At 46.0% G+C, this 27,756-nt stretch overlaps 1 protein-coding gene across 12 annotated transcripts in view; it reads right to left on the bottom strand.

Annotated features, from left to right (window-relative positions):
* Window positions 1-27,756, bottom strand: part of BBS9 (Bardet-Biedl syndrome 9) — a 493,039-nt gene that overhangs the window by 378,368 nt on the left and 86,915 nt on the right. For all 12 annotated transcript variants that reach the window (XM_039526584.1, XM_039526588.1, XM_039526586.1 and 9 more), the window contains 2 exons: window positions 11,414-11,493; window positions 6,516-6,569 (listed from right to left, as the gene is read on the bottom strand). In XM_039526584.1, coding sequence (XP_039382518.1) covers window positions 6,516-6,569; window positions 11,414-11,493 — 134 coding nt within the window. The remainder of the gene's footprint in view (window positions 1-6,515; window positions 6,570-11,413; window positions 11,494-27,756) is intronic.

Below are 27,756 nucleotides of genomic sequence, written 5' to 3'. Positions count from 1 at the left end.
TGATTTGCACTTGCACAATTCCACTATAACTAGCAGCTAAGAAAACGCCATGAAAATGTAATGGTAGGCCTTGACAGCTAGTGAAGAAAAAAGTGAGATGGTTTATCAAAATTCCTTGGTAATATTCAGCCAAACTAATTTATTTTATCAAATTGCAATACATTAGATTTGTTTTCTATTTTGCAAATATCTAGTTTGTTTGGGTTTTTCAATGTAAAATAATGGCAGCACTCAATATAAATAGTAAAAAATTAGGCAATTATTTAAATAAGGTGTTACTCTATATTTTTCTTTCACCAAAAGGACTCTCAATGAACATCAAATCATGGAATCCTTTTTTTTTTTTAATAGCATGGCAACGATAGAATCTACTCCTCATGCAGAAACTATTTTCCAGTGTTACATTACCCCTAACACACATATATAACATACCTTCATTACATGTAATGTGGAGATTCAGTCTGTGGGAACTCTATACATCTCAAGCAACCATGCTATCATTCAAAGTAAAGTTCACAGATAAAATGTACTGATAAAAAATAAAACTTGTATTTATTCTGATTTTTAGATTTATAAAATGCATCCTATCACAGTTTGCATATATAAAAACATATTTTTTGCCTTTTCCCTGGAAAAATAAGGACATTTCCCTCCCAAAACAGACAACCTCCTTAAATAAGCTCTTCAGAAAACAAATGAGCTTTTCACAGTATCCTAAAGGTCTCCATATTCAGGCTCTACCTGACTAGTGCTGGAAGCGAATTCCAGAATGAAGGGATCGCCACCAAGAACACTCAGACAGCAGCCACAAGAAGCTAACGTGAGTGGGAACTGTCTCAGCTGCTAGTTTGCATGTCAAATCTCATTTTAACTGTCCTGGATAAGGAGAAAATTAGCCAGGAAGAGGATAGATATGAAGATAATGGGCTAAGTTCAGGAAGTAGGTACAACATTAAGTTGCAGTTGTTGAACTAGACCTGAATTTAGCCCAATGTTTTTAAAATGTACTTCAACTCCAATTAAATATATCTATACACAAAAATTGCATGAGACTAAGTTAAACAGATATAACCTACTTATAAACTGACATAAGAGACCCCATGCAGAGGTTTGCAAAGGTTTAGCTAAAACAATCTTAAAAACTATTTTGATGAAACAGGTGCAAGTTTTGGGTGTAGACAAGGCCTCACATTGTCCATGCTCAGTAATGTTTTCAATGTTCATAAAAAGGCAAAGTTTGCTTAATGCTTTGAAGTGTAAACCTCAGTGAAACAGACAGAGTTGGAGAGGACTGAGTTAATGTTTTTGCTGGTGTTAGTTTAATAAGTTCTCAGAGCCTGAGTAGATATTTACATTGTGAAAGTTAGAGAAAACAGTGACACCTAAATTCAGTGGGCAGTTATATGTGAATGCCATGCTTATAAAACAGAAATATCTTTGAACTACTTTTTTTTACTTTTCTATTCTTACTTTTACTAAAACAAGGTAGGTGAGGTAATATCTTTTAGTGGATCAACTTCTGTTGGTGACAGAGACAAGCATCCAAGCTATACAGAGCACTTCTTCACGTATTGGGTAAGATCCTCTACTGTGCGGATAAGGTGAAACCAGAATTCACAACCCCAGGGGAGGTGAATGGGGAGTAAGATATTTTAAACCACCTTTGCGCTTTCCTGGTCCTGGGAAGCTATGGGGGCTGGAGAGGGCTCTGGTGTAAATTTAGACATATCTGTCTAAATTACAGCAACTTCTGAGGGCTATCCAATGGGCTGCAACTCTGACAAGAATCCTTGAAGCACTATATGATGTTGCCTTGCATGTGACATGTCCTGCCCACCTCAAGTCCAGCCACCCCTCCACTACATACTGCAAAGGGGTCTTTTGGAAGCAGCCACTTTCCACAGTGCCTGTGTCACAGATCAGGGCAATAGCACCTGTATTCCCCCTCAATGGTCCAGCAAGGGCATCCACACTAAGACTTTCAGCTTCCCAGCCATTTTCTTTCTTGTGTGAAGACCCACATCTCACTCCCTTCTGACCAGGGTACTTCCAACCTGCACAGTTACCTGCCACTAATGCTTTATTCCCAACAGAGAGCCAAGCAGCCCAAGCACAGCTGCTTGCTTTCTCTTCAGAGACTGATGGCAGTGTGATTGTCAACTGTTATAAATACCACACAGTTCTTTCTATACAAACCTATTTTATTCTTAAGGTAAAAAAGGACTGCAGAGAAAACATATTAAAAACAAGAAAAGAACCTACCTGCCTGCTAATAAGCTTACCAAAGTTCAACCCAATCCTAACATAGATTCTGACAGGAGCAGTCTTTCAAATCCCCATCCAAGGGGATCCTGTGATTACAAGTTCATCACAGCTTCAGCTCAGAACAAGCACTCAGTTTCAAAGGTCCCAGAAGGCCCACTCCTTCCAACCCTATGCTAAGGATTGTGTCTAGGGTGACCAGACAGCAAGTGTGAAAAATCGGGACGGTGATGGGAGGGGTGGGGGTAATAGGAGTTTATATAAGAAAAAGACCCAAAAATCGGGACTGTCCCTATAAAATCTGGACATCTGGTCACCCTAATTAGGTCTCTCTGTGCATCAGTGGTCCTGTCCATTTGGATAAGGAAGAAGGCCCTAAGACAGTTTAAAACTAAGCTATTTATCCAAAAATCCTCTCTTTGTCTGTTGGTCCCTGGAGAATCCAGTCTGAACTAGTATATATACACACCAGTGGGGTGGCTTCAAAGGACCGATAATGGTGGAAGTACATTAGCATCCCCCTCCTTCTACAAAATAGACAAACATTTCCATAACAACACAAACACAGCAGCATTTTGAATTCAATGGACCAAAAAGGTATTAACCCTAATTCAATAGGATCTAACTTAATTTACTAAAGTTTATCTTAATTCCATAAGATTTGTCCAGGACACTACAGGATATTGTCAGTCTGCCAGCCTGCACCTTGGGAATATTTTCCCAGCCGTAGTCTTTGGGGCTCCTTTTATGCTTCTCTGGCCTTTTTTGATGACATAAAGGGGCCTGGAGCAAAGGTCAGGATTTTGCCCACTACCTGTTTTTATAAGCATCTAATTTTATAAGCCTTTTCTGCTGGGCCAGTGGCTTTTTGCAGAATTAAATACAACCCTTATTTAGAACTCTAGTAGAAAAAAATGTCCACAAACTTATGTGTTTGTGTTTCATACACAGATTTTCATGTATCATAATCACAAGCAAATCAGCCACAACTTCACTCACTTGGAAGGATTAAAATCCATTAACTATTAGCCTTATTCACACTGCAGAAAACATGCCAGGTTATACATATTGGTAATTGTTGTAAAAGAACCCAAGGAGAGATTTAATTTTGAAAATTGTGCATAAACTTGTAAGACACAATCAGGAGGTCATCTTGTTTGAATTAATCTGACATATTTTGTAGTGTACAAATGTAATGTGTGAATAGTTTTTATATTCTCTTATAGCAATAAGAGCCAAGGTTGATAACTTTGTAAATCATAAAAATATGAAATTCCATTAATTAAGAAGGGCTTTTCCATCAACTTTATTTAATTCTTTTGAATGAAGAGCTTCTACTTAAAAATCAGTAAAGTAGGATATAGGGACATCAGTGTGTTTATATGATTGGTAGTAACTATTAATTGTCCCGTAAGAAAATATGATGCATCTAATTGATCTAAATTTACTACTGGGGATTTTTATTGCAATATCTTGTGTAATTTAGATTGATTTACAGCATCAAATAAAGCTTAAATGAAATTTATAAATCTACCCACCAAGTACTCTATAAATACATCTGTAAATCTGTACTGATCTCCAACAGTGTTTGGCTTTTGCCCTGGTTTTTTCCAGATTAAGTTATATTATGCGCATGGATGTTCTGATTAAATGAAGAGGAGCAAGAAAAGTTATCTGCACTCCCAATAACAAAACACTCCTCTCCTCTACCCTTCCCCCAAAAGTTTGGTGGTTAGCTATGATGCCATGCCATCTTTGTCTGTACTAAATTCCAACATAGGGATGCATTTAAGCACCAGCGTAAACTAACTCAACTGGAACCCAGCCATCCTGACATTTCAGGAGTTCTCTCAGGCTAATACAACATCCAAATGTTCACTAAGGCCCAAATCCAAAGCCCAGGTCAGAGGGAGTTTTCCGCTGACTTCAATGGGCTTTGGAAAGGCCCTAGGTCATGGCTCCCACCCGCCATCCCCAAAATATAGAGTAGATTGATTACTGCTAGGAAAAAAATGCTTGAGGGATTTCTACCTTAAATTACTGCGTATAATATTTTAGTCCTACAGTTTTAAGGGTGGAAAAACACCTTTTATCTCATCTAGGACTGCCATCTATGCCTCGTTTTATAGAATTATCCTTTTTTCATGTCTCTCATATTTTGTGCCACATAGAAATATTAATATAGGTCCCAATTCACCAAAATATATAGATATATAGTCAACCGTAAGCATGTGAGTCTTGTATCCCTATTCACCAAAGCACTTAAGCACATGATTAAATTCAGGTGCTGAAATGTTTGGCTGAATAAATACAGGACTAGTCACATGCTTAAGAGCTTTGCTGAATCATAGCCATACTGATCAAGTCGATCTGTTATTTCCTTATTTTAATATATGCTTATCTTTTTTCATAATGTGTCCAGTATTAGCCAAACTTCTCTAATGAATAAATTAAATTGCAAAAACTATGCTAACCCAAACATTAATATTACAACAGTTAATATCAGAAAGAGTCCAAAAATGCAGAAGTTAAGGGTCTAGAGTTAATGTTAACTTGTCGACAACATACAAACAATATCCTGTTAGGCTACACATTTGGCCAGAGAAACAAGAACAGAAAACGTTACTCATGAGCAATGTGGTAACTTAGGAACTTTATATTCTGTGCTTCCACACTTTTTCTGATTTTGCTGTGCAAAAGAGCTAAACATAGTTTGTCCTTGTCTACACCAGCAGCCAAACTATTCAGTGATATTTTAGCTGCACCAGTTGCCAGCAACAACTGTTTATTATTTGTAGTGGAGACAAATATTGCAACAACAACTTTTTCATGTAATTTTATGGGGTGGGATGGTTTGCTTATTTAAAAAAAATAGAGGAACTGTTTGTGGTTAACAATGTGAGAATTTAAATAGCCCCAATTATACTTTGATGTGCACACTTCAGTTTACATGACTAGAAATGGAGAGGGGCCAGTTCTACCACTAATACTGGTGCTTGGCTGGAGATAGTTTTCTAACAGTTTATACTGCAATGATTGTGGGTGAAATCTTGGCCACGCTGAAGTCAATGGCAAAGCCCCCAATGGAGGAGAAGAGGAAAAAAATAGAAACAATTTATTTAAGTGAAAGTTCAGATTATTCCAGAAAAAAAATACTAAAATCATAAAATTTGTGGCAATGGTGGTTTTTTTCATCATCCATGATTTTCTGCTCTTGCTGATGTTTGGACAGTTTCATTGCGAATTTTATTGCTTGTGTTTTGAATGAGATGTTTAAAATCTCCCTTACGTACACTCAGACCCTGATAACCCTTCCTCACTCTTGTAGAGGACCTTGCTCTACAAAAGTCATTTACTCATGGTGTAAGGTGCTACTTAATCAGAGTAAGATATCAGAATCCAGCCTATGATTTGTTCTCATCAGACACTGTGCTTCCCAGTCTGGACAGAGAAAGAATGGACAGAAATACAAAAAAACAAGGCCTTCATTTTCCTCTGCTAATAATCTTAGAAGTTACTATGGCATGTTCAGAAGTTCAATTAATTTGATTTAATGCTCAGAAGAAATGTATTCTTTATATTATATAACTGTGCACGCATGCACATGCACACACAAATCTTTTCTTCAAAATGAAGCACAAACATTAATCTTCACTGAGGACTATGACCATGTTGTTTCAAATTAAAACTCTCAACTATTTTTGTTGTAGCTATAAGTAAAAGCATGAATAAAAAGTTTTTACAAATAGGACAAATTTATTTATTTTCACTCTTTCATAACTAAAAAGACATTAGAAGAGATTTTGCTCAGACTTCTAAAAAATATTCACCTGTTGAACTGAAATGTTTTCTCTGTGCAAAGGTGAATATTTCTAAAAAGTTCTGAGCAAACAAAGACAGGGTTCCAACAGAAAGAGTTTTAGATCCTTAACTACAGAGTATGCTGTCAGGCACCCACTATGAAAAACTCCAAAAACTACTTCTTTCCACTCCATCTTTTATCTGACTTTTCCTTAAAAACAAATTAACACAGAAGATATATAAAACTTGCTAATCACTCTACAATTCTGGCAGGAAGTTAGAAAAAAGTTCCCATCCAACACCAAAAAAGGAGATAAAATTGTAAATATATATGGCATTTCAAGCTCTGTTCTCATTTCCATGACATAAATAAAAGGGATAACAAATGTGAAAGGTTTGCTGAAATTTGTTGCTACTGTTTTAAGTGTTACAGTTTGAGCTAAACACAATACCTTTACTGTGACTGAAGGAACTGCCTCTGCCCTCACCTCACTGTCAATGGCTTGCTGTGAAGAAAAAGATGAAAATGGAGCAAATGCTGTATCACACATGAATGAGTGAACACAATGAATGCAGTATTACCCTCCCACCACCAACTAGCTAAATAGTGAGTTAACTGTAAAGAACTTATCACTCCGATGACAGATTGAAATACACAAAACAGATTTCTGGGCCCCTTCTTTAGAAAAGACAAAATTCCTGTTTAAAACTGCCCACAAAAAGGATAAGCAACAGTCATGAATATTTTGTATATAAAAAGCTAATACATTTTGATATATATTTGAATATTTGGAACTGTTTTGTCTGGCATGGTTCCTTCTACTGTGAGTTTATTCAAATTGTGGAAACTCCTTGTGTTATTCAGTAAGGAGAGGCGACTTCCAATCTGCCTACATATAGTATATATACCACAGCATAGGATATAATACATAATTACCACACAAAATAAAATAGCATACTGTATATGTCCTGAATTTCAGAGAGAAAGAAAGAGAGAGAGAGAAGGCTTTTTTATTGGCGTTTCTTACTTCTATTTCAATAAACAACCATGTCCGCAGCAAAAGTTAGCTTGACCCTATAGTGCAATATTATTTTTATATATGTGTGTGTATGTGTATACACACACAAAAGAATCCTTACAAAACTAAACCATACTGAAAGGAGATTATACTAATATATACTGTAGGAGATTATACCTTCATATGGTAAAAGGTTAAGTAAAACAATGCTTTCTGCCAGAATAAACAAGATACACTGTCTGCTACTATCCCATCCTCCTCCTCTCCCAACCTATGCATTGGGATTCACTAGCAGTGTCCCTAGTGCACATGCAGAATTCCCAAAAAAATCGATGGGGCTCCCTCCGGATGCAAGGATCCAAAAGGTGCTAGACTTCGATATGTTTCCCTTTTTTCTTCCCATGTAGTTCCGTATTGCATTTTCACCCTGTATAACTGCAGTGAGAATCACCATGAAACCCTTTTCCTCACATGAAACTAAGACCTACAACTGCCTCCAAGACCATCCTCAATATCCCAGCTCTCTTTGCAGGAGAAGGTTGAAGCAGATCAGTTTGCATCCACAAGGTTAAGTGCATCAGTGCAACAACATGACAGTTTTCTATTGACCTAGGGAATCCCAAATCTGCAAGGTTATTACCACAACTAGGCAAGACCAGGCTGCCAGATCTCTGTCCTCTTTTTTGCACTAATATGTCTTTCCTATGGACAACTGCTAAGATATAAAGAAACAGAAAGTGCATTGCTTAGCATATATTAATAATCTAATAAAACATTTTGATAAATAATATGACAGTTATACCTCTAATTATAAGTATTAAAAATGCAGTTCCATTTATATTTTTCAAATAGCAAGTAATCCCAGTAAACATAGTTTTGCAGAAACACATCGCCCAGAAATGACTAGTTAACAGCTGCTTTGGCACAGCATAATACTTGTTCTGAGAGGTTTATATATTAAAATTTTAATGGGAAAAAATAAAATTGAACATAAGAGATTTCAGTAGGCTGAAACACTACAACAATACAAGATGACTGATTCACTTCTGTATACGTTAAACTGCACTGCGGCATCACAGAAGTTAGAATGGCAAAGGTCCATGAGGACATCTTGCCAATCTCTCTGCCAAAGCAGGATCACTCCCTACAGGGTATCTGTGAATGCTTTGTGCAGTATAGTTTCAAATGATCCATGTAATGGGGCTTCTACTATTTCTCTTCAGACCATTAACAGTTTCTCTTCAGACTACTAACATACTATAATAGAGCTCACCACTAGGAAATTATTCCAGAAACTCATCTTAACATTTTCCTTTGCTCAGTTTCATCCAATTTCTAAGGGCTACGATAGAAAGAAACAGTTGTTTTAATTAAAACTATTAATCAAAGTGCAATGTGTTGACATCTTTGCATCAAATACAACAAGATCAGTTACACAAGCTAACACACATTAATATATCATGCATCTGAGGTGGTTTTAACTATATTTTAGGGTTTTGTATAAAACAAACTGGGATGCTTTCCAAGCCGAAAAGTGGATCTGTTTTCCCCTCTCTCTCTCTCTCTCTCTTAATTATAGAAAATAAGTGAATAGTTATATTTGGCAACATTCTTCAATGCCTCATTCATATCTGTGGGAATGCAGATAAAAGTTACCAGTACTATTTTATTCAATAAGGATCCATATACATTAGTGCAGACCCTGCGTAATCAATCCCTCTACAGCCAAAAAGGCTTGTTGACACATGCACATATTCAATTTCTTCACATAAATACCATTCCTCAAAGCCTATCCATGAGTCTTACCATCTGTACTTCAGCATAAAAAAGTATCAATTCAAGCAAACCTACAAAAAGAATGCAACCCAAAGTAACCAGTGCATAGTGAACACAAGCAACTTGAAATGCTATTCAAATTGGTATTACAAAGACAGCCTTTCAAAATTGTACATGCCCTCTTGTCTGGGGCAAATCGTATTTATTTATTCACTTTTCTTTTTAGACTTATAACAAGAAGAATATCTTTAGTTGATTGCAATGTCATCATCACAGTAAAAGGGAAGCAAGAAGATTTTGCACCTGGACTGATGAATTCTCATCAGAAGACTGTAAAGGCAGAAATACGATAACCTAATATAACTGAAAAGGCAGAAAAGAATCTCATATTTTTGTTAACTACAAAGTAACAAAAAATTACTAAGATGTTGGCTGTCATGTTGTATACCTTCAGTTGTCACTATATTATAAACGTGGTCTAAGACAGGTTTCCTATCTGGTTTATGCTTAAATGGGTTGAGACACCGTATCCTATTCTGTAGCTGGATGTAGCAGTTTGTCATAGAAGTCCAAGTATGATATTAATTAGATTTAAAGCCTGCAGTCATCTGAGGCCACATTTGGTACTCTACCCTGCTGGGGGATGGGTAAAGTACTAGCTTACTAGTTGTGCAGCAGCATGATGATTTTCCTGCTGTACCTAATGTTCAGCTATTGCACCCACCAACAGTCCACAGTCCCAAGGGGTCATCATCTTCCAGCTAAGATTAGTGGCCAGCTGCCCAGTGTTCACAGTGACATCGCCAACATTCTAGCCAGGGTAATATACTGTTCATTTTTAAAAGAGCACCAGCATCTACCAACTACGCATTTACACATACATCCCATCTAGACTCACTCCTGACATCCTTTCCTGGCTGGTGGCATCATGGGAACAGAAGGCACCCAGAGAAATATCCCTGCTCCTGGGATTTGAAGAGGCAGATTTGTAATAACTTTGGAACATATGTGGATTTCCAAGCCCCTCACATCTTCTAGATCTGGACTGGTCTGTTACACAAGAAGGTCCAAATATTGCTTCACATATAATTAGACTATGTCTATGGAGCCTACTGATTAATTTGTGAGCTTTATAAAGCTTCTCATGGGTCAGCAAATTCCCATCTGTAAATGAGGATGATTTGGAATTATTCTGGTAGGACTAGGGTTTCCCACCCTGAAAAGTGCATAGTTGTATGGCCTGATGACTTTTTTTGGGGTGGTGGGGGTGGGGGGTGGAAGTGTGAGCACCTGTGGCTTCCACTGAAGTCAGTGGGAGCTGCAGGTACTCAACACATGTGAAAAGTAGGTCATAAACATGAAAACCCAAAATGTCCTTTTATATTAATTTCCTCTCAGTAGCCTCTGGATCAAATGTGCTTAATTTATAAGTAAAACTGACTAACATTTGTGTCCTCTCTAGCTAATGCATTATCACCTGCAATAAAGATTTTGCCGATCCAATTCTGCCCTAAGTTACATCTGTGTAGCCTCCCCATTCTGCCATCATTTACATCTGTGAACAATGGAGCTCACTGAAGATCATGGTGTAATAGAGGAAAGAATTTGGCAACTGAAATTTAGTTAATTCTGTAGATGTTGTGGAAGCCGGAATAGGATCCATCTCTCTCTCTCCCCTAGCTGTGCTATTCTTGCAGCGCTAACTGCAGTAATAAAAAGATGTGATAGCTACTAACCAGACTAAATTCATATAGAACTCATATTTATTGAATAGGGCATTATCTTTTTATATTTTGTAGTCACTTGTCAGAGTAGAACCACATTTTAAAGTGCAAGACTATGGTCCCTGCACTAGCTTTACAGGTTTAGTTTTGGTCATGTGATACAAATGAAGAGCAAAATTAGATGCCAAACTGCTCCCTGGTGTGGTTTCTCTGCAACTGTATTAAACTTCTACTGGTAGTCTTTGTACTGCACAAAATAAATACCAAGTGGGTCATAAAGTGACCCTGGTTATGATCTATTTAGTTTCATAACATAGGACAAAATACAAGTTTTTATAACATTCTGTCAAGAGTTGCAAATAGGTTAATATTGCCATTTTTATATAGTTTGCAACATTGTTTATTTCTTCAAATATTAGTAAGCAGTTGAACCCACTTGGCTACAACAATTAATACTGTACATTCCTTTCTCAGTTTTCCCATCCGTAAACTAGGAGCAACACTTACCCATCTATCTCATATGGAGGATTGTGAGGATTAATACCTGTACAGTGCTAGGAATATCTAAATCACTAACTATTATTATTATTATTGTAATATTACCAATTTATTTTAATGCCTGCGCCTAAGGTAATTTTCTTGTCTGTATTTGTATTACTGGGCATTCCCCAAATATGTGAGCTGAAGTCATACAAATCATTCTATGGGTCAAATTCTCTTCGCATTCATTATTGCAATAATGTAAGACCACTAACATAAATTGCTGTTTCAGAGATGTAACAGAGCATAAAACTGGTTTTGTAAGACTTTCCTATTTATAAATTTACTTACAGATACTACATCCAATTCAGGTGAAACTTCTGCCGTGATTCTCAAATCATCGTAATCTTTTTCAGATTTGGGCAAAATATCTGCAAGAAGAAAAGAAAAGACAACCAACCTTACTTTAATAGATTGTGTGCAGTTATATTCCCAAAAGCAATTTCTACAGTGAATGGCACAAAACAAAGTGCACTTTTGTTTTTTAATTAAATGCTCCCAAAGCAGAACCTACAGGAAAAAGCTCATCGGCAAAAATGTGGACTTCAGAGACATCCCAAGTGCTCTTCTTCCCAACCAAGTAGAAATCTATAAAGGTGACATGTTTGAAGTCCACAAGACTGCCCTGACAGTACTGCTCAGAGAGCTGGATGTTCCAGTTCACTAACAATAATGCTTGCAGTTCACAGGAAAATATCCTGTTATTTTGGGGTAAGAGGAAAAAAAGTCTGTAAAAAAAATATATATTCATGGATTGTCTGAATGTACCACCAAGCAAACCTTCCAGTTTTCTAGGATTCACATCAGCATCTATTTATGTAATCTTGGATCTCTTTACTAGATTGCCTTATTTCCTGGTTCATGGATGGCAAAGGATTTAGAAACATCTCATAACAGATATTTCAACAACTACCTTAACTCTAACCCTCAAGGATTATAAAAAGACAGTAAAGACTTAAAATATTTGTTTCATCACATACATTGCTAGTGTATCTGTGATGGGTTGGACCCTGCTTCTGGAATGCCACCTGATGTACTGGGATTTCACTGAGCCTGCCGGCTCCACTAGCCTGGGCTCCCTCTCCCTGTTTTACTGAATTAGGCTCTCCAGCCTCTGGCAGCGCGCGCACACACACACACACACACGAATCAGAGTCTGCAAACAGCTCTCTATGAGAAGACTCAGCTAGGAAATCACCCAGCACTCAAGTGCAGCTCCCCTCTGGAAAATACACACAAAATAAAATTGTCTTGCGCTGTAGAGAAATCTATACAACGTAAGTTCATAAATTTACCCCCTCCGTCAATGTGGAGGAAGATATGCACAACTTCTTCCCCTCCTCCCCAGTTAGAAACTGCACAAACTGGGTTTAATAATAAACAAAAAGAAGTTTATTAACCCAAAAGGAAGATTTTAAGTGATTACAAGGGATAGCAAACAAAACAAAGCAGATTACCAAGAAAATAAAACAAAACATGCATACTAAACTTAAGATCTTAAAGAGACTGGTTCCAAGAAATAATTTCTCACCCTAAATGTTGTTTTAGGCAAGTTGCAGAGTTTCTGTAGCTTAGAGTTCCAGTCATTTCTCTTTACAGACTAGACTCCTGTCTTGATCTGGACTCAGCCCTTGCCTTTCCCACTGCTCCGTTCCTTTGTCTCTTCAGGTAGTTTCAGCAGTCTTTCTTCTTGGGCAGGAAGGCAATAGAGAAGAGTCCTGTTTTCCTTATTCCCCTGCCTTACATAAGATTCACATAAGGCAGGAATCTTTTGTTTCGCAGTCTTGACCTCCCCCTCCTTTTAGTAGAAAATTACTAGAAGTCCAAAATGATGTTAGTACCAGGTGACAGGACCACCTGACCTGGTAGTATCACAGCTACATGCCAGGACACCCCTCAGGAAGGAGAGAGATTAGTATCTTCCCAGTCTTATTGTTTCTTCCTAATGGTTCATTAAAGCTCATGGCCTGTTTGAGGGGGGGGGCATTTCACACCCAGTTTTAATTGTTACATAGTCAATATTCCTAACTTTAGATACAGAAATGATACATGCATACACATTGGATAATCACATTCAGTAAATTATAACCTTTCCAATGATACCATCTTGCATGAAATATATCTCAGTTACGCCATATCCATATCATAACCATATTTCCATAAAGAATATGGGGTGTAATGACACAATATCTGACCAATGAAATACTGGAAAAAAGCAAAGAAGGAGTACAAGAAAGAAGAAAGCAGTGAAAAGTGATGCAGGGAAAGATAAATGAAGAGAGGTTGAAGACCTAGCAGTTGAGTCTGAAGCTGCTGCTACAATAGGAAGTCACAGAACCATTTACAAAGCGATTATAACCCAGTGTGGAAATTTCAGAATAGGAAACGGGCCAATAAAAAGGAAAGATGAAAAAATGCTTACAACTGAGACAGAAATGTAAAGTACATGGGAAGAGCATTTCAAAGAAATCCCCAATAGATCCAGCCCCATTTTAGCACCAGACTTCAATGAAACATGCAAATCTGAGCACCTTCACATTAACTTTAGTCCAGAAAGGTGTCAGGAGTACAGTTCACAATCAAGAAGCTGAAAAGTAACAAAGAGACGAGTGATGACCAAATCAGAACAGAGATGCTAAAAGCATTTGATACCATCACCTTAACGAAATTGACAGAGCTGTGCAATGAAGTCTTGGAAAAAGAGACCCCCTTCCGACCAGTTGAAACATGGAATCATTTTCAGAATATCAAAAAGGCTGATTTTAATAACAACTGGAGAGGAATCACATTACCCTTTGTTGTAGGAAAACCCTTTTGCAGTGTGGTACTACACAGATTGACAGAGGCAATGGATACAAAACTTTGAGGAGAAAACTAGGCTGCATTCAGTCTTACAGGACCCCAGCTAAAGTCGTCAACATCATCAAGGACATGTACAGAAATGCCAAGAGGGTGAACAACTGGATAACAAAATAGTTCAACATGGACACTGGTGTGAAACAGTGCTGCCTATTATAAACTGCTGTTGTGTGGAATTGCCACAGACCAGGTAATGAAGAAGTATATAGTATTAACAACATAAAAACTGGTATAACGTGGGAAGATGGCAAATGTCTAGAAGACAGACTTTGCTTACAATATTGTAGTACTGAGTGACACCCTCAAAAAGTTACAAGTAAAGACAAACAACCTGGCAAAAACAGGCCACATAGAGAGTTCAAAATTAGTTATGCTAAAATAACATCCTTGAAAGACAGATATCAAGCAGTAAGAGAAGGTTACTCACCTCGGGCAGTAACTGAGGTTCTTCGAGATGTGTGTCCCTATGAGTGCTCAGCTCCACTTCAGTGTCAGTGTGTCCTGGCACTGTCGATCCGAGATTTATGGTAGCAGTGTCTGCACAGGTCACACGTTTGCAGTAGGCGTCTCATGGTGCCGCATCTAGCACATGCATGACCTGAGCCCTCCAGTTCTTCTCTAACACAGAGTCCAAACTGCGAACTCCAGAACAGAGGGAAGGGGGGCAGGTAGTAGAGCACCCACAGGGGGACACATCTTGAAGAACCTCAGTTACTGCACATGGTGAGTAACCTTCTCTTCTTTGGTTTAGCTGGTCACCATATTTGGGGTTGGGAAGGAATTTTCTCCAGGGCAGACTGGCAGAGGCCCTGGGGGGGTTTTGCCTTCCTCTGCAGCATGGGGCAAGGGTCACTTGTTGGAGGATTCTCTGCACCCAAGCATGTGTCAGCATCAGCAGTAGCAAACTGGCAGGAGACTGCCTATTTTTCCACGATGCTCTCTGAGGAGATGTCTGTGCACTCTTCCTCGGTATGTTACAAGAAGGCATGTTTCCTGTCCCTGTGGCGGGGGCGGAGAGCCTGGAAAGGAGGTCCACTGGTCTGGTTGGGAAGGTTTCTCTATCAGTATCATTTTCAAGCAGAGATCTTGATCACACCGGGCTCTTGTGTTCAGATTACTTCAATGGGTGCATTTCTGCAGGATACGCATCTCCCCAAGACATCAGACACACAGAGTACCCATCCGAAAAGGGCATTACTTTGCGACAAGAGCCACAATCTCTTAAAGCCAGGGGAGCCAGGCATCTTTGACGGTTAACCGACCCCGGAGCACGGAGGGTAAACTGGGAAAGTAAACTTTTTCTTTCCTTAAAACTATCACTAACACTAACTATAATTTGTAAAAGATTAAGTAATTATTTAAGCTTCTATCTTTTTTAAAGGTTTGGCGAGAGTAATGAACACTGCCCCTGAGCTCCGTCTTCAGCCGAGGACAGTTGAGAAGAAACTAGAGGGCTCAGGTCATGCACTCGGTAGATGCGGCACCAACAGCACTGCAAGACACCTACTGCGCATGCACGGCCCACGTGGACACTGCTACCATAAATCTCCAATCGACGGCGCCAGGACGCAACAACACTTGAAGTGAAGCACCCCCAGGGACAGCAGTTTAAGGGTTTGGCTACACTGGAGAGTTGCAGTGCTGGTGGTGGGTTTACAGCGCTGCAACTTAGTCACCGTCCACACTTGCAAGGCACATACAGCGCTGCATCTCCCTGGCTGCAGCGCTGGCTGTACTCCTGCTCTGCCTGAGGTATAAGGATTGCAACGCTGATGATGCAGCGCTGCTCCGCAAGTGTGGCCACCAAAAGCGCTGTAATTGGCCTCCGAGGTATTCAGAGGTATCCCAGAATGCCTGTTCAGCCACTCTGCTGTTCTGTTGTGAACTCCAGGCTCCCGGAGCTGCTTATCTAAAAAACAAACACAGCTCCTGTTTGCTCCAGCAGAGGCAGGCAGGGGGATTCTTTTGGAATGTTCACAGCTAGTGTTTGCTTGAGGAGAGAAGCAACACGGCGGGGTGGGAGGGGGAGTCCGTTTTGGAGCAGCTGCTTATCTGGTCTGAAGGCTATTTGCATTTAGTGAATAAAAGAGAGGGGTGGGGGAAGGGGTCCAAACTTTTAAAATGATTGAAGGTTGGTGCGGTGTATCTTCCAGTCCTTAGAACTTGCAAGGCAGGGAGCTGACACAGTGTCAGCTCCAAAAATCTACTCTCTCTGTCTCCCTGTCACACTCCACCCCACCCCCCTCTTTTGAAAAGCACGTTGCAGCCACTTGAACGCTGGGATAGCTGCCCATAATGCACCACTCCCAACAGCGCTGCAAATGCTGCAAATGTGGCCACACTGCAGCGCTCATAGCTGTCAGTGTGGCCACACTCCAGCGCTTTCCCTACACAGCTGTACGAAGACAGCTGTAACTCCCAGCGCTGCACATCTGCAAGTGTAGCCAAGCCCTCAGTCACATTAGAAGCCAAACATATCAAGAAAGTAGAATAGTTCAGCACCATATTGGCCAATGGAGATCTTAGAAAGGAAGTGACATCAAGACACCCACTGCATTTTCTAAACTTAATAGTGTACAGAAATCAAAGACATATAACATCAGAACGAAAGAGAGAATTTTCAATTCAAACATAATCTCAGTGCTAACATGTGGCTGCAAAAGCTGGAGATCTACCAAAACATAAGGCAGAAAGCTAGACACCTTCAAAAATAAGTGCCTAGGAAAGATTCTGGGCATTGGTTGGAAAGACTTTATTATCAATGGAGAGATCCATGAAATCACCAACCATAAGCTCATTTCCACCAGAATCAGAAGGAAGCACTGGACATATTTGGGGCATGTACTCCAGATCCCAACCCAGACTCTCAAATGAAGCTGTCAAGTGGAAACCGACTGATGTGAGGAAGTGAGAACGCCCATGAGAAACCTTAAGAAGAACTTTTAGCAGGGAGGGCAAAATAATCTAATCACAACACCACAGAGCAGATGGAAGCAGCAGCAAATGACAGAGAGGAATGCAACAGACAAGTTTCTGCCCTGTGTACCAACATTTGCACAAAAGGGATATAGTAATAAATAATAATGTACAGTATGAAATTGTAAGCAGATTAACATGCATAGTAAGTTTTAAGAGTAAAAAGAAGCCATTTTAAATTGCAGCAACTTTAAAATGGTGAGAGAGCCCCAATTTTTTAAAAAGTAATTTTAACTCCTAACTCTTCAAAGTATTTACTTGTATCTTTCTCAGAATTACTTTTATTTCCTCATAGTAAGTCTGTTTTAAAAAAATAGGATGCATACCTTCCTAAATAAAAAATGAAACCTTCACGTAATAGGAAAAAAATTAATATAACCTTAATTATGGGTATCTATCAATACTTCCACAATCCTGCAAAAAATAACATCTAGAGTGTATAAATGTTTCAAATGTACTCCAAATTAAATGTAATCACCTGATCTACTTCACTGACAATATAGCCTAGAGAAAAAGATTTTGGTGGGGAAAGGAGCATCAATTCAATTTTCATGTTCATTTTTTAGAGCCAATGGGAGATGTCACATTCAAATCCTTTCTTTATCTAGGCAGGGAAAAGACATCACTGAAGAAGTCTTCCAACTCTCTTCTGAAAGTAGAACTCAAGTATGTCCTATAGTGACCACTTGTATGGATAAAAGGACAGTTCATTCACTATGCCTATTCAATTCTTTTTGCTAAGATTTCTAACAACATTCATTTTAGTGCCCATTGTGATGGTGAAAATTTTATCATATGGTCATCTGTGCACTAGGAACTAGACTGAGACCACCAAGTCCACCTCATACAGAACATCAAGCAGCTGTCAGATCAACTTTTGGTCACTATCAGCTGGGCTAAATTCAATTGGTGGCTAAGATGTGAAAGACGCTATTCTCAATCATCTGAACCATCCAGATGGATATCACATAACATAACAGTTAAAGGAATAAAGAACACAAGACCATTGCTCACACATGAAACCACAAGACAGAAAAGTTATGGGTTCACTTTAGTTTAAAGGTTATGTATACAGTAATTGAATGACTGCCTATGTTCCAGAATCTTTGGTACTCAACTATCCCTGAATAACAGTTATTTTAAGACTTTTTTCAATGATATGAGAAAAAAACTAAATGTAACCCATAACATGCAAAATTAAAAGGCATTTATACGCCCCCAAGTGAAAGACTTCTGTTGTAACAGGGATTTTCTGAGAAGCTTTACATGCAATTAAAATGAGATCAAAACCTCACTAACACATTTCTCCAGAAGGAGGTGAAAATTCAGGAGACATGATTTGAACCTGAAGCTTCACACCTTGCAGAGAAAATGTAAAAGAGAAAGTTACTCACCTTGCAGTAACTGAGGTTCTTCGAGATGTGTGTCCCTGTGGGTGCTCCACTCTAGGTGACGGTGCGTCCCGGCGCTGTCAATCGGAGTTTTTCGGTAGCAGTGCCTGGTTGGGGCGCATGCACCCAGATGGTATCTCCCGTCTAGTTGGAATCTTCCTGAGTGCGTGCGCCCCACACGCTCCTCAGTTCCTTCTCTACCGTGGAGAGTCATCTCAGTACTCCAAAGTAGAGGGGAGGAGGGTGGGGAGTGGAGCACCCACAGGGACACACATCTCGAAGAACCTCAGTTACTGCAAGGTGAGTAACTTTCTCTTCTTCTTCGAGTGCTGTCCCTGTGGGTGCTCCACTCTAGGTGAATGTGTAGCAGTACCCACTACGGTTGGTGGGACTTTGGAGATACGGCAGGGAGTACTGAAGATAATACTGTATGACCTACTATTGTGTCTGCCGTGGTGTCTTGCGTTAAAGCATAGTGTTTTGCAAACGTGTGTTCAGATGACCATGTCGCTGCTTTGCAGATATCGGGAATGGGAACGTTGTGTAGGAAGGCAATGGATGCCGACATGGCTCTAGTGGAATGAGTTCTAACGCCTTCAGGCGGTTGAAGATTCTTCGCACGGTAACAGGAACTGATGCAGTCAGAGATCCACTTGGATAGGCGTTTAGAAATAGCCGTGCCTTTTGATCTTTCAGCAATTGAAAGAAAGAGTCGTGGAGACTTGCGAAATGGTTTAGTCCTGTCTAAATAAAAGGCAATTGCTCGCCTGACGTCGAGAGTATGCAGGGTTGCGTCCTGTGGCGTTTTGTGAGGTTTGGGGTAGAAAGTTGGTAAATATATAGGTTGGTTGAGGTGGAAGGTCAATACCACCCTTAGGAAGAAATTGAGGATGCGGTCTCAAAGTGACTTTATCTTTGGAGAAGATTGTGTATGGAGGGTGGGCCATCAAGGCACTTATTTCTCCAACTCTCCTTGCTGATGTTATGGCAACTAGGAAAGCCACCTTCATGGACATATGGAGATCAGAGGAGGTAGCCAAGGGCTCAAATGGAGGTTTCATGAGACCATGAAGAACGAGGTTAAGATTCCATGTAGCCACGGTTGCTTGAATTTCAGGGTAGAGATTTTGCAGGCCAGAGAGAAAGCGTTTAATGGTGGGGTGTGTAAAGAGTGAGTACCCATCCAATAGTTCATGGAAGGTGGTAAGCGCCGCCAGGTGCACTTTGATGGAGCTAAGCGAAAGTCCGTCCCGTTTCAGTTCGAGGAGGTAATCTAGAATGTTAGGAAGGGTCACATTGTTGGGTGCTAAATGTTTATGTGAGCACCAAAGAGTGAAGTGCTTCCACTTCTGAAGGTAGGTTTTGCGGGTGGAGTCTCTCCTACTGTGCAGGAGGACATGTAGGACTTGCTCGGAACAAGCTAGTTCATGGGTTTGGAACCATGAAGGAAAAGACGGTTACTCACCTGTAGTAACTGGTGTTCTTCGAGATGTGTTGCTCCTATCCATTCCATGTAGTGAGTACAGCACGCGCGCACGCTCTCGAAATTTTTAGCCTAGCAACTCCGGCGGCTGGCTGGCTGGGCCTGGTGGCGCGCCGCGCGCGCCATATACTATACCCCCCGGCCTCTGCTCCTCCTGCCCTCTTCTCCCTTGCGGCTATTCCGACAGAAGGAGGGGAGATTGGATTGATAGAAACACACATCTCAAAAGAACAGTTACTACTGAGTAACCTTCTTTTTTTCTTTCTTTTCGATTGCTGATTGCCCATCCCATGTAGTGATTGATTCCCCTAGGCCTTGGGGGCGGTGGGGTCGGAACGAGGGCGGGAGTGAGGCGAGCCGGCCGCGCGCTGCCGCGACTGCCTAGACTGCTGCACCAACGCAGGAGGGGAGCGAAGTATGGGGGTGAAAGACAGGGGACCTGTGGATGGGGACACCTGATGGGGACATGAGCCGGGGCGAGGCGGCATGTGGCGTGGGGAGGCGGTGAGTCGGCACGGGGGGGGGGCAGCGGCAAACGAGCACACTCTCTGGGCGTCACCCAGGAAAAGAAGGGCGTCACTGGGAGACTGTCGGCTGTCAGAGCTCGCTCAGCGCAGCTGGGACGAAGCATGGCGCCACACTAACGGCGGCGGAACGCGGAAGGCGCGAATGCGACGCGATGGCCGACGCGAGGCTGCTGTTCCCGGAGCAGCGCTGCAGGCAGGAGGAAGAAGCGGAGGAAAGACGAAGAGAAGAAGATGACACCAAGGCCTCCCCTGAGGAGGGAGGAAGGCGGGTGGCACCCTTGGTCCCCCGAGGGTGGGGGTATATGGGGGCCGCCCCGGCGGAGGCTGGAGACCTGCGACCGCCGGGTGGATGATGACCACTGAGCTTGCAGGTAAGATGGAGGAGAGCAGGAGAGAGGGGCTCGAAGGGGGTAAGATGGAGGGGAGAGGCTGGGCGGGGGCAGGGACCAGGGCCCATGGAGCAGGTGAGGACCAGGTTAAGAGCAGATGCAGGGGGCCAGGACGACACCGGGATAACACATCGGGTTGGAGAAGATCGAGAGAACACTGGATAGCTGGTCGGCTGGCTGATGCTGCTCTGTAGGTGGAGCGAGGGACACCTTGCGGGGTGAGGTACCAAGGTATTGAGAGGCAGTGACCGGGGGGGGAGGAAAGGGTTGATATCTCTCTGTAAAGGGTTGGCAAAGAAGGGGCAGGGCAGAGCAAAAGCGCCCAGTTCGCGTTGGTAAGCTGCTGGCGAGGTAAGGTTTTCGTCCTGCGAGCACTTGCTGCACTCGGTCAGCAACCAAAGCTCTCTCAAGGCCGGAGCAACGATTGCACAAGGTCAGGTGTAGGGGAGGCGAGGGTCTGGGCCCGTGTGGGCGGGCCGAGGGGAGGGGTCGAGGTCCCTCCGCAGCAACTCGAGCAGCAGGGCGGGCAGGGAGGCCCAGCCAGGCGGGTTCTGAGCGGGCGAGCTGGAGCTCTGCGGATCTTGAGCAACTTTCTGTGAGGCGAGAGCGGAAGCGGAGAAACAGCGAAACGAAACTGTCCAGCGAAGGAGGGGAGGAGCATCTGGAGGAAACAGCTCTGTCCATGACAGAGGAGCAGAACCTGTGAGGAGAGAGTCCTGTCGGAGAAGGAAAGAGGTCTATCTGGGAAGCAAAGAGGGAAGATGGGGAAAAGCACATCTGGGCAAAAGGACAACTTGTGAGAGGCGAAAGAACCTGCTGAGGCGGTGAGGCAGCGCTCGTGACGCGGCGGCCCAAGGCGAAGGAATGGACATCGGAAAGGCAGAAAAAGAATGCAGAAAATGCAGAGGAGCAATGCCAGAGGAGGGGAGAGGGAGGAGAGGAGCAATGCATCGCATGTGGGCATGGGTGCGCTACACGCTGGTAAACCGCGGCTAGCATAAAGCCAGAGAGACAAGCTTGAGCTGGGACCGATCGCTCTGGCTCTGGAGGTGACGAGAGGAGAGCCCTCCTGGGGAGACCTCTGGGAGAGCTCCTGGGGTGGGAGCCAGACCCTGACCAGAGACGCGGGCGGGGGCGTCCCCACGTGAGCCAGAGGCCGAGCGAGGCGTCCTCCCCGCAGTCAGGGTGATCTGGAAGGAGCCAGCGTCAAAGGCGCGCTCTGGGCTGCTCACCAGGGCTACCAGGGATGTCGATCCCTGTGGCGCGGCAGCGGCACGGCCACCGTTGGAATGGGCGGATCGCGCCGGCCGCGTAGCGCGCGGCCAGCCACGTCGAGTGGTGCGACCGAGGAGGACGGAGGGCGTGATCGGATCGCACCGCTGTCGTGCGCCATCGCACCGAGGAGAGGCGGCAGTGGTGCGAGTCGCCGGAGGCAGAGAAGCCTCGAAGTCGAGGCAGGCCAAGGACGTGGCCGGCTCCACTGGAGGCGAGCGCTGGCCAGGAGGGAGTCTGGGACTTGAACAGATGTAGAGGAGGACTCTTGATGTAGAACCAAGGAGGGAGGATTTATGCAGCCAGCCAGTCGCGACCGGAACAGAGAGTGTCGTCCGAATACCAGGTCACGGGATGCGACGACGGGCGGAGGGCTGCGCGGCGTTACGTCGCATGCGCTTGGTGAATACCGCGACGGCGCGGGAGTGCGCCGCACGACGACTGCGGCGGAGATGAATAAACCCGGTAGGAGAGCACCGGCCGTGGGGGAGGTGCGCCTAGGGAGCAGGGCAGCGAGGGACATGTGTCGCAGGATCGTCTGAGGGGCAAGTCACCCAGGGGTCTCAGGGCATCCCTCAAGTCCCAGGATCGTGGAAGCATCCAGGATCCAGGGAGGTGACCCTCCATCGCTGGGTCACCCACCCAGGATGATGGAGGCGGAGGAGGGCTTTGAGGCCCACACCTTCCTCGGTGGAAGAAAGGAACTCTCTCCTGCTGCCTCCGCTCCTCCACTGCTGGAGACCACTGGAGAGGACTTGCTGAGTGAGAGGGGTGGGAGAGGGGAGAGGGAGAGGGGGGAGGGGAGGGAGGGGGAGAGGGGGGTGAGAGGGGGGGCGGGGGGTGCTGATGGTGTGGGAGAGAGGGCTGCGAGATGTGAATGACCAAGATGAGCTGAACCGCGGGAAAGACGAGAAGAGGAAATCCTGATTGAGATTGGAGAAGGATGGAAGCAGAGGGAGGAGGAGGAAAGCGAAGGGAAAGCCCCTGGGCCCCCTGGGAGGTTCGCCTGGGCCTGGCTCGCCGCCGCCCGATGACGATCCCTGGCGAGCGCGGACGATCTGCGCCGATTGGCGGCGCCGATTGATGTGGGGCGGCGGAGGCGCTTGTTGCGGAAGGCGGAGGGGGGCTGTTGTCGAAGCGGTGCCGCGGCGTACTCGGCTGGCCACCTGCCGCCGGGTGCGGCAATGTCTCTAATCAGGTGAGAATAATGCGGACCCCTAGACCCTTCTGCTCGGTGATGCGGTAGTGGCCGGAGGTGAGAAGAGGAGAGAAGAAGGAGGGTGCTGGCCGCGTACTGGACCTGACCTTTACGATCCTGGACTGAAGGCCCTGCGCCGCCACCGGTGCTCCCGAGCCGTGGTCCTGGCCTAGCTTTCCTTCTGCGGCTCCTCCCCCTAACTCCCCTCAGGGAAGCCAGCAGTGCCGAACTCAAAAACCGGGCAGAGGCAGCCAAATTCAGCTGCAGGTGAGACCTACATGTATATATAAAGCTGCCCGCCATGAAGGTTGGCGCTTGGACTCCTTCCCCCCCGCTGAGTAAACTTTGCTTGAGGCTTCCCCATGCCGCGGCCGACGGCCGCTTGGCGGGGCGGGCTTGCGCGTGTCGCAACCGGAGATTGACGGATTGGACAACTACTCCGTGAACATACAGGTGCAGCGGATCCAGACGAGGACTGCCAGATAGCGGCACGGTTTTTCTGTATTGGGGCGGAGAAGGGGGCGCGGAGATAGCGGCATGTTTTGTCTGTATTGTTTGCGCTACCAGATCGACGAATCCACCCTTCACGGTCTCCCCAGGCGGGCTCCTCACCCTCCTGGGGAGTCCTGGACTTCCTCCACGGGTAGGTTGATGGCCTTAAGGACTTCTTCCACGGAGTCCTGAGGTCCTCGGGTGTCGCTCCGGAAGGTGCCGCCACCTTCCACCAAAGGAGTGGGGAGCTGCGGGAGCCGCCTGCGGAGGAGGACGATGAGGACGGGGGAGCAGCGTGCCTGCAGGCCGCGGCTGCGTGCCTGGAGCGGCCGGCGGCCGGGCTGGCCGCGGGCGGCGGGCGTGCTGAGGAGAGGTGGCGGCCGGCTTGACCGGCAGTGAGCCTGGGGGCTGCCTGGGTGAGAGCCCCCCGCGGCGCACCGAGCCAGGCCCCTGTTCATGAGACCCCCAAGGGATGTTCGGGGGGGGGACCAGGGCGGGCGGGCCCCTTTCGGACGGGAGGGACGAGACTCGGAGGGGCCCTGTAGAGGGCCGAAGTGGTGGCCGGGAGGTCCCGGGCGGAGGAGAGGAGAGCTCGACGGCGGGGCCGACGGACGGACGGGGCGGGCGCCGCCGGCTGCTGGTGCCCGGGCGGCGGCGAGCGCGGGAGCCGGGCGGAGAGCCGCGGGGCGGAGCGCCGGACCGCGGCCCGGCGCTTGCGACCGACGCGGGCTGGGCTGGATCGACTGGCGGCGCCGCGCGGATGGAGCGGGCGGGCGACTGGTGCCGGGGCGCGACGCGACGCCGACCTGCGGACTGCCGCGACGGTCGCGATACGCGAGCCATTGCCGTCGACGGGCGGACGGGCGATCCGGACTTGGAACCGTGCCGAGGCGACGCGGCCGAGACGCGGCCGGGCGCGGATCGTGGCGCGCCGGCGACGCGGACGCGAGCGCGGACGCCCGTGCGGTGCTGCCGGTGCCGGTGCCCGGGCCGGCGGCGGACCGCCGGAACGGAGCTGGCGGCGGCGCGGGGGGGGCTCGCGCTTGGGGCGGAGGGCGCGGCGCCGCGCGGCGACCAGAGCGCGTGCGCGTAAGTTCGACACCGCCGGGCAGTGCGCGGGGCTGGCGGGGCGACACGGCGCCGCCCCGCCCGGTGCACGGTGGGCCGCGGCGGAGCCGCCGGCGGCGCGGCCGGGGGGGGCCGGGGGAGTCGCTGGTGCCGACTCGGTACGCCTTCAGCCTCGGAGGGCCGTGCACGGGTGGCTTTGTGCACAGCCTCTTGCTGCACCGCGCCGTCGGCGGGCGGCGTGCTTCCCGGTGCGCTTTTTTGCTTGTCCAGGGTTGCGTCATCGCGCTTCTTTCCGCGGCAGGCGGGCGGATGGGCGCGGTGCCGAGGGCCGCGCCGGCACCGCGCGGCAGCGGTGCGCGCCGCTGCGGGCGGCGCAGTCTTTTTGGCGCCCTTCGCTGGTGCCAGAGCTGGAGGCAGCGGGATTTGGCTTGCTTCGCTTCCGACCGGTCCTTCCTCGGGGCACAGCGGAGGCAGGCGCCCGATGGTCACCACCGGGGGCGACCGCTGGCCCAAGACAGCGAGCCTCAAGGCGGTCACTCGTCGGCAGCCGTTATAACTAACTCCTTCTACAAGAGCGGGAACAAAACCCGGTCAACTAAATACACTATTAACTACTACGAAGAGCAGAGGAAACCTAACAACTCCCATAACCTCTAACACAAAAATAATTGAAACGCTAACGGAAGAACTATTAACAAACTATATACTGCCTGTGGAGGATACACTAACTACGCGAAAACGCTGAGGCGCCTGCGACGGGTGAGCACTCCACTGTTCCTACCCGGCGGGGCCGGCCAGGAGAGCAGCGGACTGAGCGCACTAGGAGAACCAGGCCGTGAGGTGGAGCTTCTGGAGTTGGGGATGAAGGACCCGCCCGTTGTCCTGGTAAAGGAGGTCTGGCCTGTTGGTGAGAGCCCATGGGTGATGGGAGGACATGCGGAGAAGGTAAGGGTACCACGTCTGTCTTGGCCAAGCCGGGGCAATAAGGATGACCTGGGCCTTGTCGTCCGCGATCTTCCGAATAACCCTGTGTAGTAGAGGGATAGGTGGGAAGGCGTACAGGAGGTAACTGTTCCATGAAATGAGGAATGCATCCCCTAGGGATGCAGTCCCGAGTCCCACCCTGGAGCAAAACAGGGGGCATTTTCGATTTCGGGTCGTGGCGAAGAGATCTATTGATGGAGTGCCCCAGTGGGAGAAAAGGTGTTGGAGTACTGTGGGGTGCAGTTCCCACTTGTGTTCTGTGGAGAAGTGCCTGCTGAGTGCATCGGCAGTAGTGTTGTGGCAGCCTGGTAGATAGGAGGCGATGACCTGTATTCGATGTTGAATGCACCAATTCCAGAGTCGAATGGCTTCCATGCAGAGGGAATGTGATCTGGCACCCCCCTGTCTGTTTATGTAATACATACATGCTATGTTGTCTGTTAAAACTCACAGATATTTGTTCTTTATAAGGGGAAGAAAGTGAAGGCATGCTTTCCTCACTGCTCTGAGTTCTAGGAGATTTATATGTAGATGCCTCTCTGATGGAGACCATCGACCTTGTGCTCTGTGTTCTTCTAGATGCGCTCCCCAACCTATCAGGGAAGCATCCGTGGTGAGCATGAGCGTTGGGGATCGTTGCTGGAAGGGAACCCCTGCACAGGAGGTTTTCTGGACTTGTCCACCATTGTAGGGAAGTTATAACATTGGGAGGAGGAGTTAGCAGCATCCCTAAGGGATGTCTGCTGGGTTTGAAATTGGAGTTGAGCCAGCCCTGGAGGCATCTCATATGTAGCCTGGCGTGTTGAACCATGAAGGTGGTAGCTGCCATGTGACCAAGGAGCTGTAGGCAGATTCTTGCTTGTGTCCTGGGACGAGTAGAGAGTGTGCGTATGAGCTGTGTGATAGCGAGGAATCTGTTGTATGGGAGCGAGGCCCTGCTCTGGGTTGAGTCGAGATGAGCTCCAATGAACTCTATCTGTTGCGTGGGTATCAGGGTGGATTTTTGGGTGTTTATTTGAAGACCTAGGCTGTGAAAGAGGGAGATAGTGAGACGTGTGGCTTGAAGTGTGTCGCCACAGGAGTCGCCCTTGATGAGGCAATCGTCTAGATAGGGGAAAAGTATGACTCCGTGTTTGCGGAGGTGAGCCACGACGGCTAAGGTCTTGGAAAAAACTCTTGGAGCCGTGGAGAGTCCGAAAGGAAGAACTCGGTATTGGAAGTGATCGTGACCAATTGTGAATCGTAGGAAGCGTCTGTGAGCTGGATGAATTGATATGTAGAAGTAAGCGTCTTGTAGGTCGAGGGCTGTGAACCAGTCCCCATGATCCAATGTGGGTATTATTGTCCCCAGTGTGACCATCTTGAATCTTTGTGTCCTCACGAATTTGTTCAGTCGGCGTAGGTCTAATATAGGCCTCCATCCCCCGGTCTTTTTCTGCGTTAGAAAGTAATGGGAGTAGAAACCTGTCCCCTGGTGTTGCAGAGGCACAGGCTCCACTGCGCCTAGTTGCAGAAGGTGAGCCACTTCTGTGCGAAGTAATTGCTCCTGAGAGGGGTCCCTGAAGAGGGACGGGGAAGGGGGATGGGTAGGAGGGTAGGAAATAAAAGGGATGGAGTAACCGGTCTGAACTAGTTCGAGGACCCAGCGGTCCTGTGTGATCCGCTGCCAGGCATGTTGGAAATACTGAAGGCGGTGGCCAAATGGGAAAGTAAGTGGTGGAATCAAGGGGTGGTCGTGCAGACCCTCGACCAAAGCTTCAAAACTGTTGTTTATTGCCCTGCGGACGGAAGGTGGTGGCTTGGTTTTGATTTTGTCTGCGTTTGGGAGGTCTATTACGATTCCGAGTTGTGTCATACAGTCTGGATTGAGGGCGATAGTACTGACGTGTGCATGGTCTTTGGTAAGGTTGGTATCACTGTCTCCTGGGGAGAGATGGTTGAATGCCCAGGGTGCGCAGTGTCGCTCTGGAATCCCTCATGGTATGGAGGAGTTCG

The sequence above is a fragment of the Mauremys reevesii genome, linkage group 2, assembly GCF_016161935.1.
Source record: "Mauremys reevesii isolate NIE-2019 linkage group 2, ASM1616193v1, whole genome shotgun sequence".
In the NCBI taxonomy this organism is placed as follows: Eukaryota; Metazoa; Chordata; order Testudines; family Geoemydidae; genus Mauremys; species Mauremys reevesii.
This window is presented reverse-complemented; position numbering and strand designations above follow the sequence as displayed.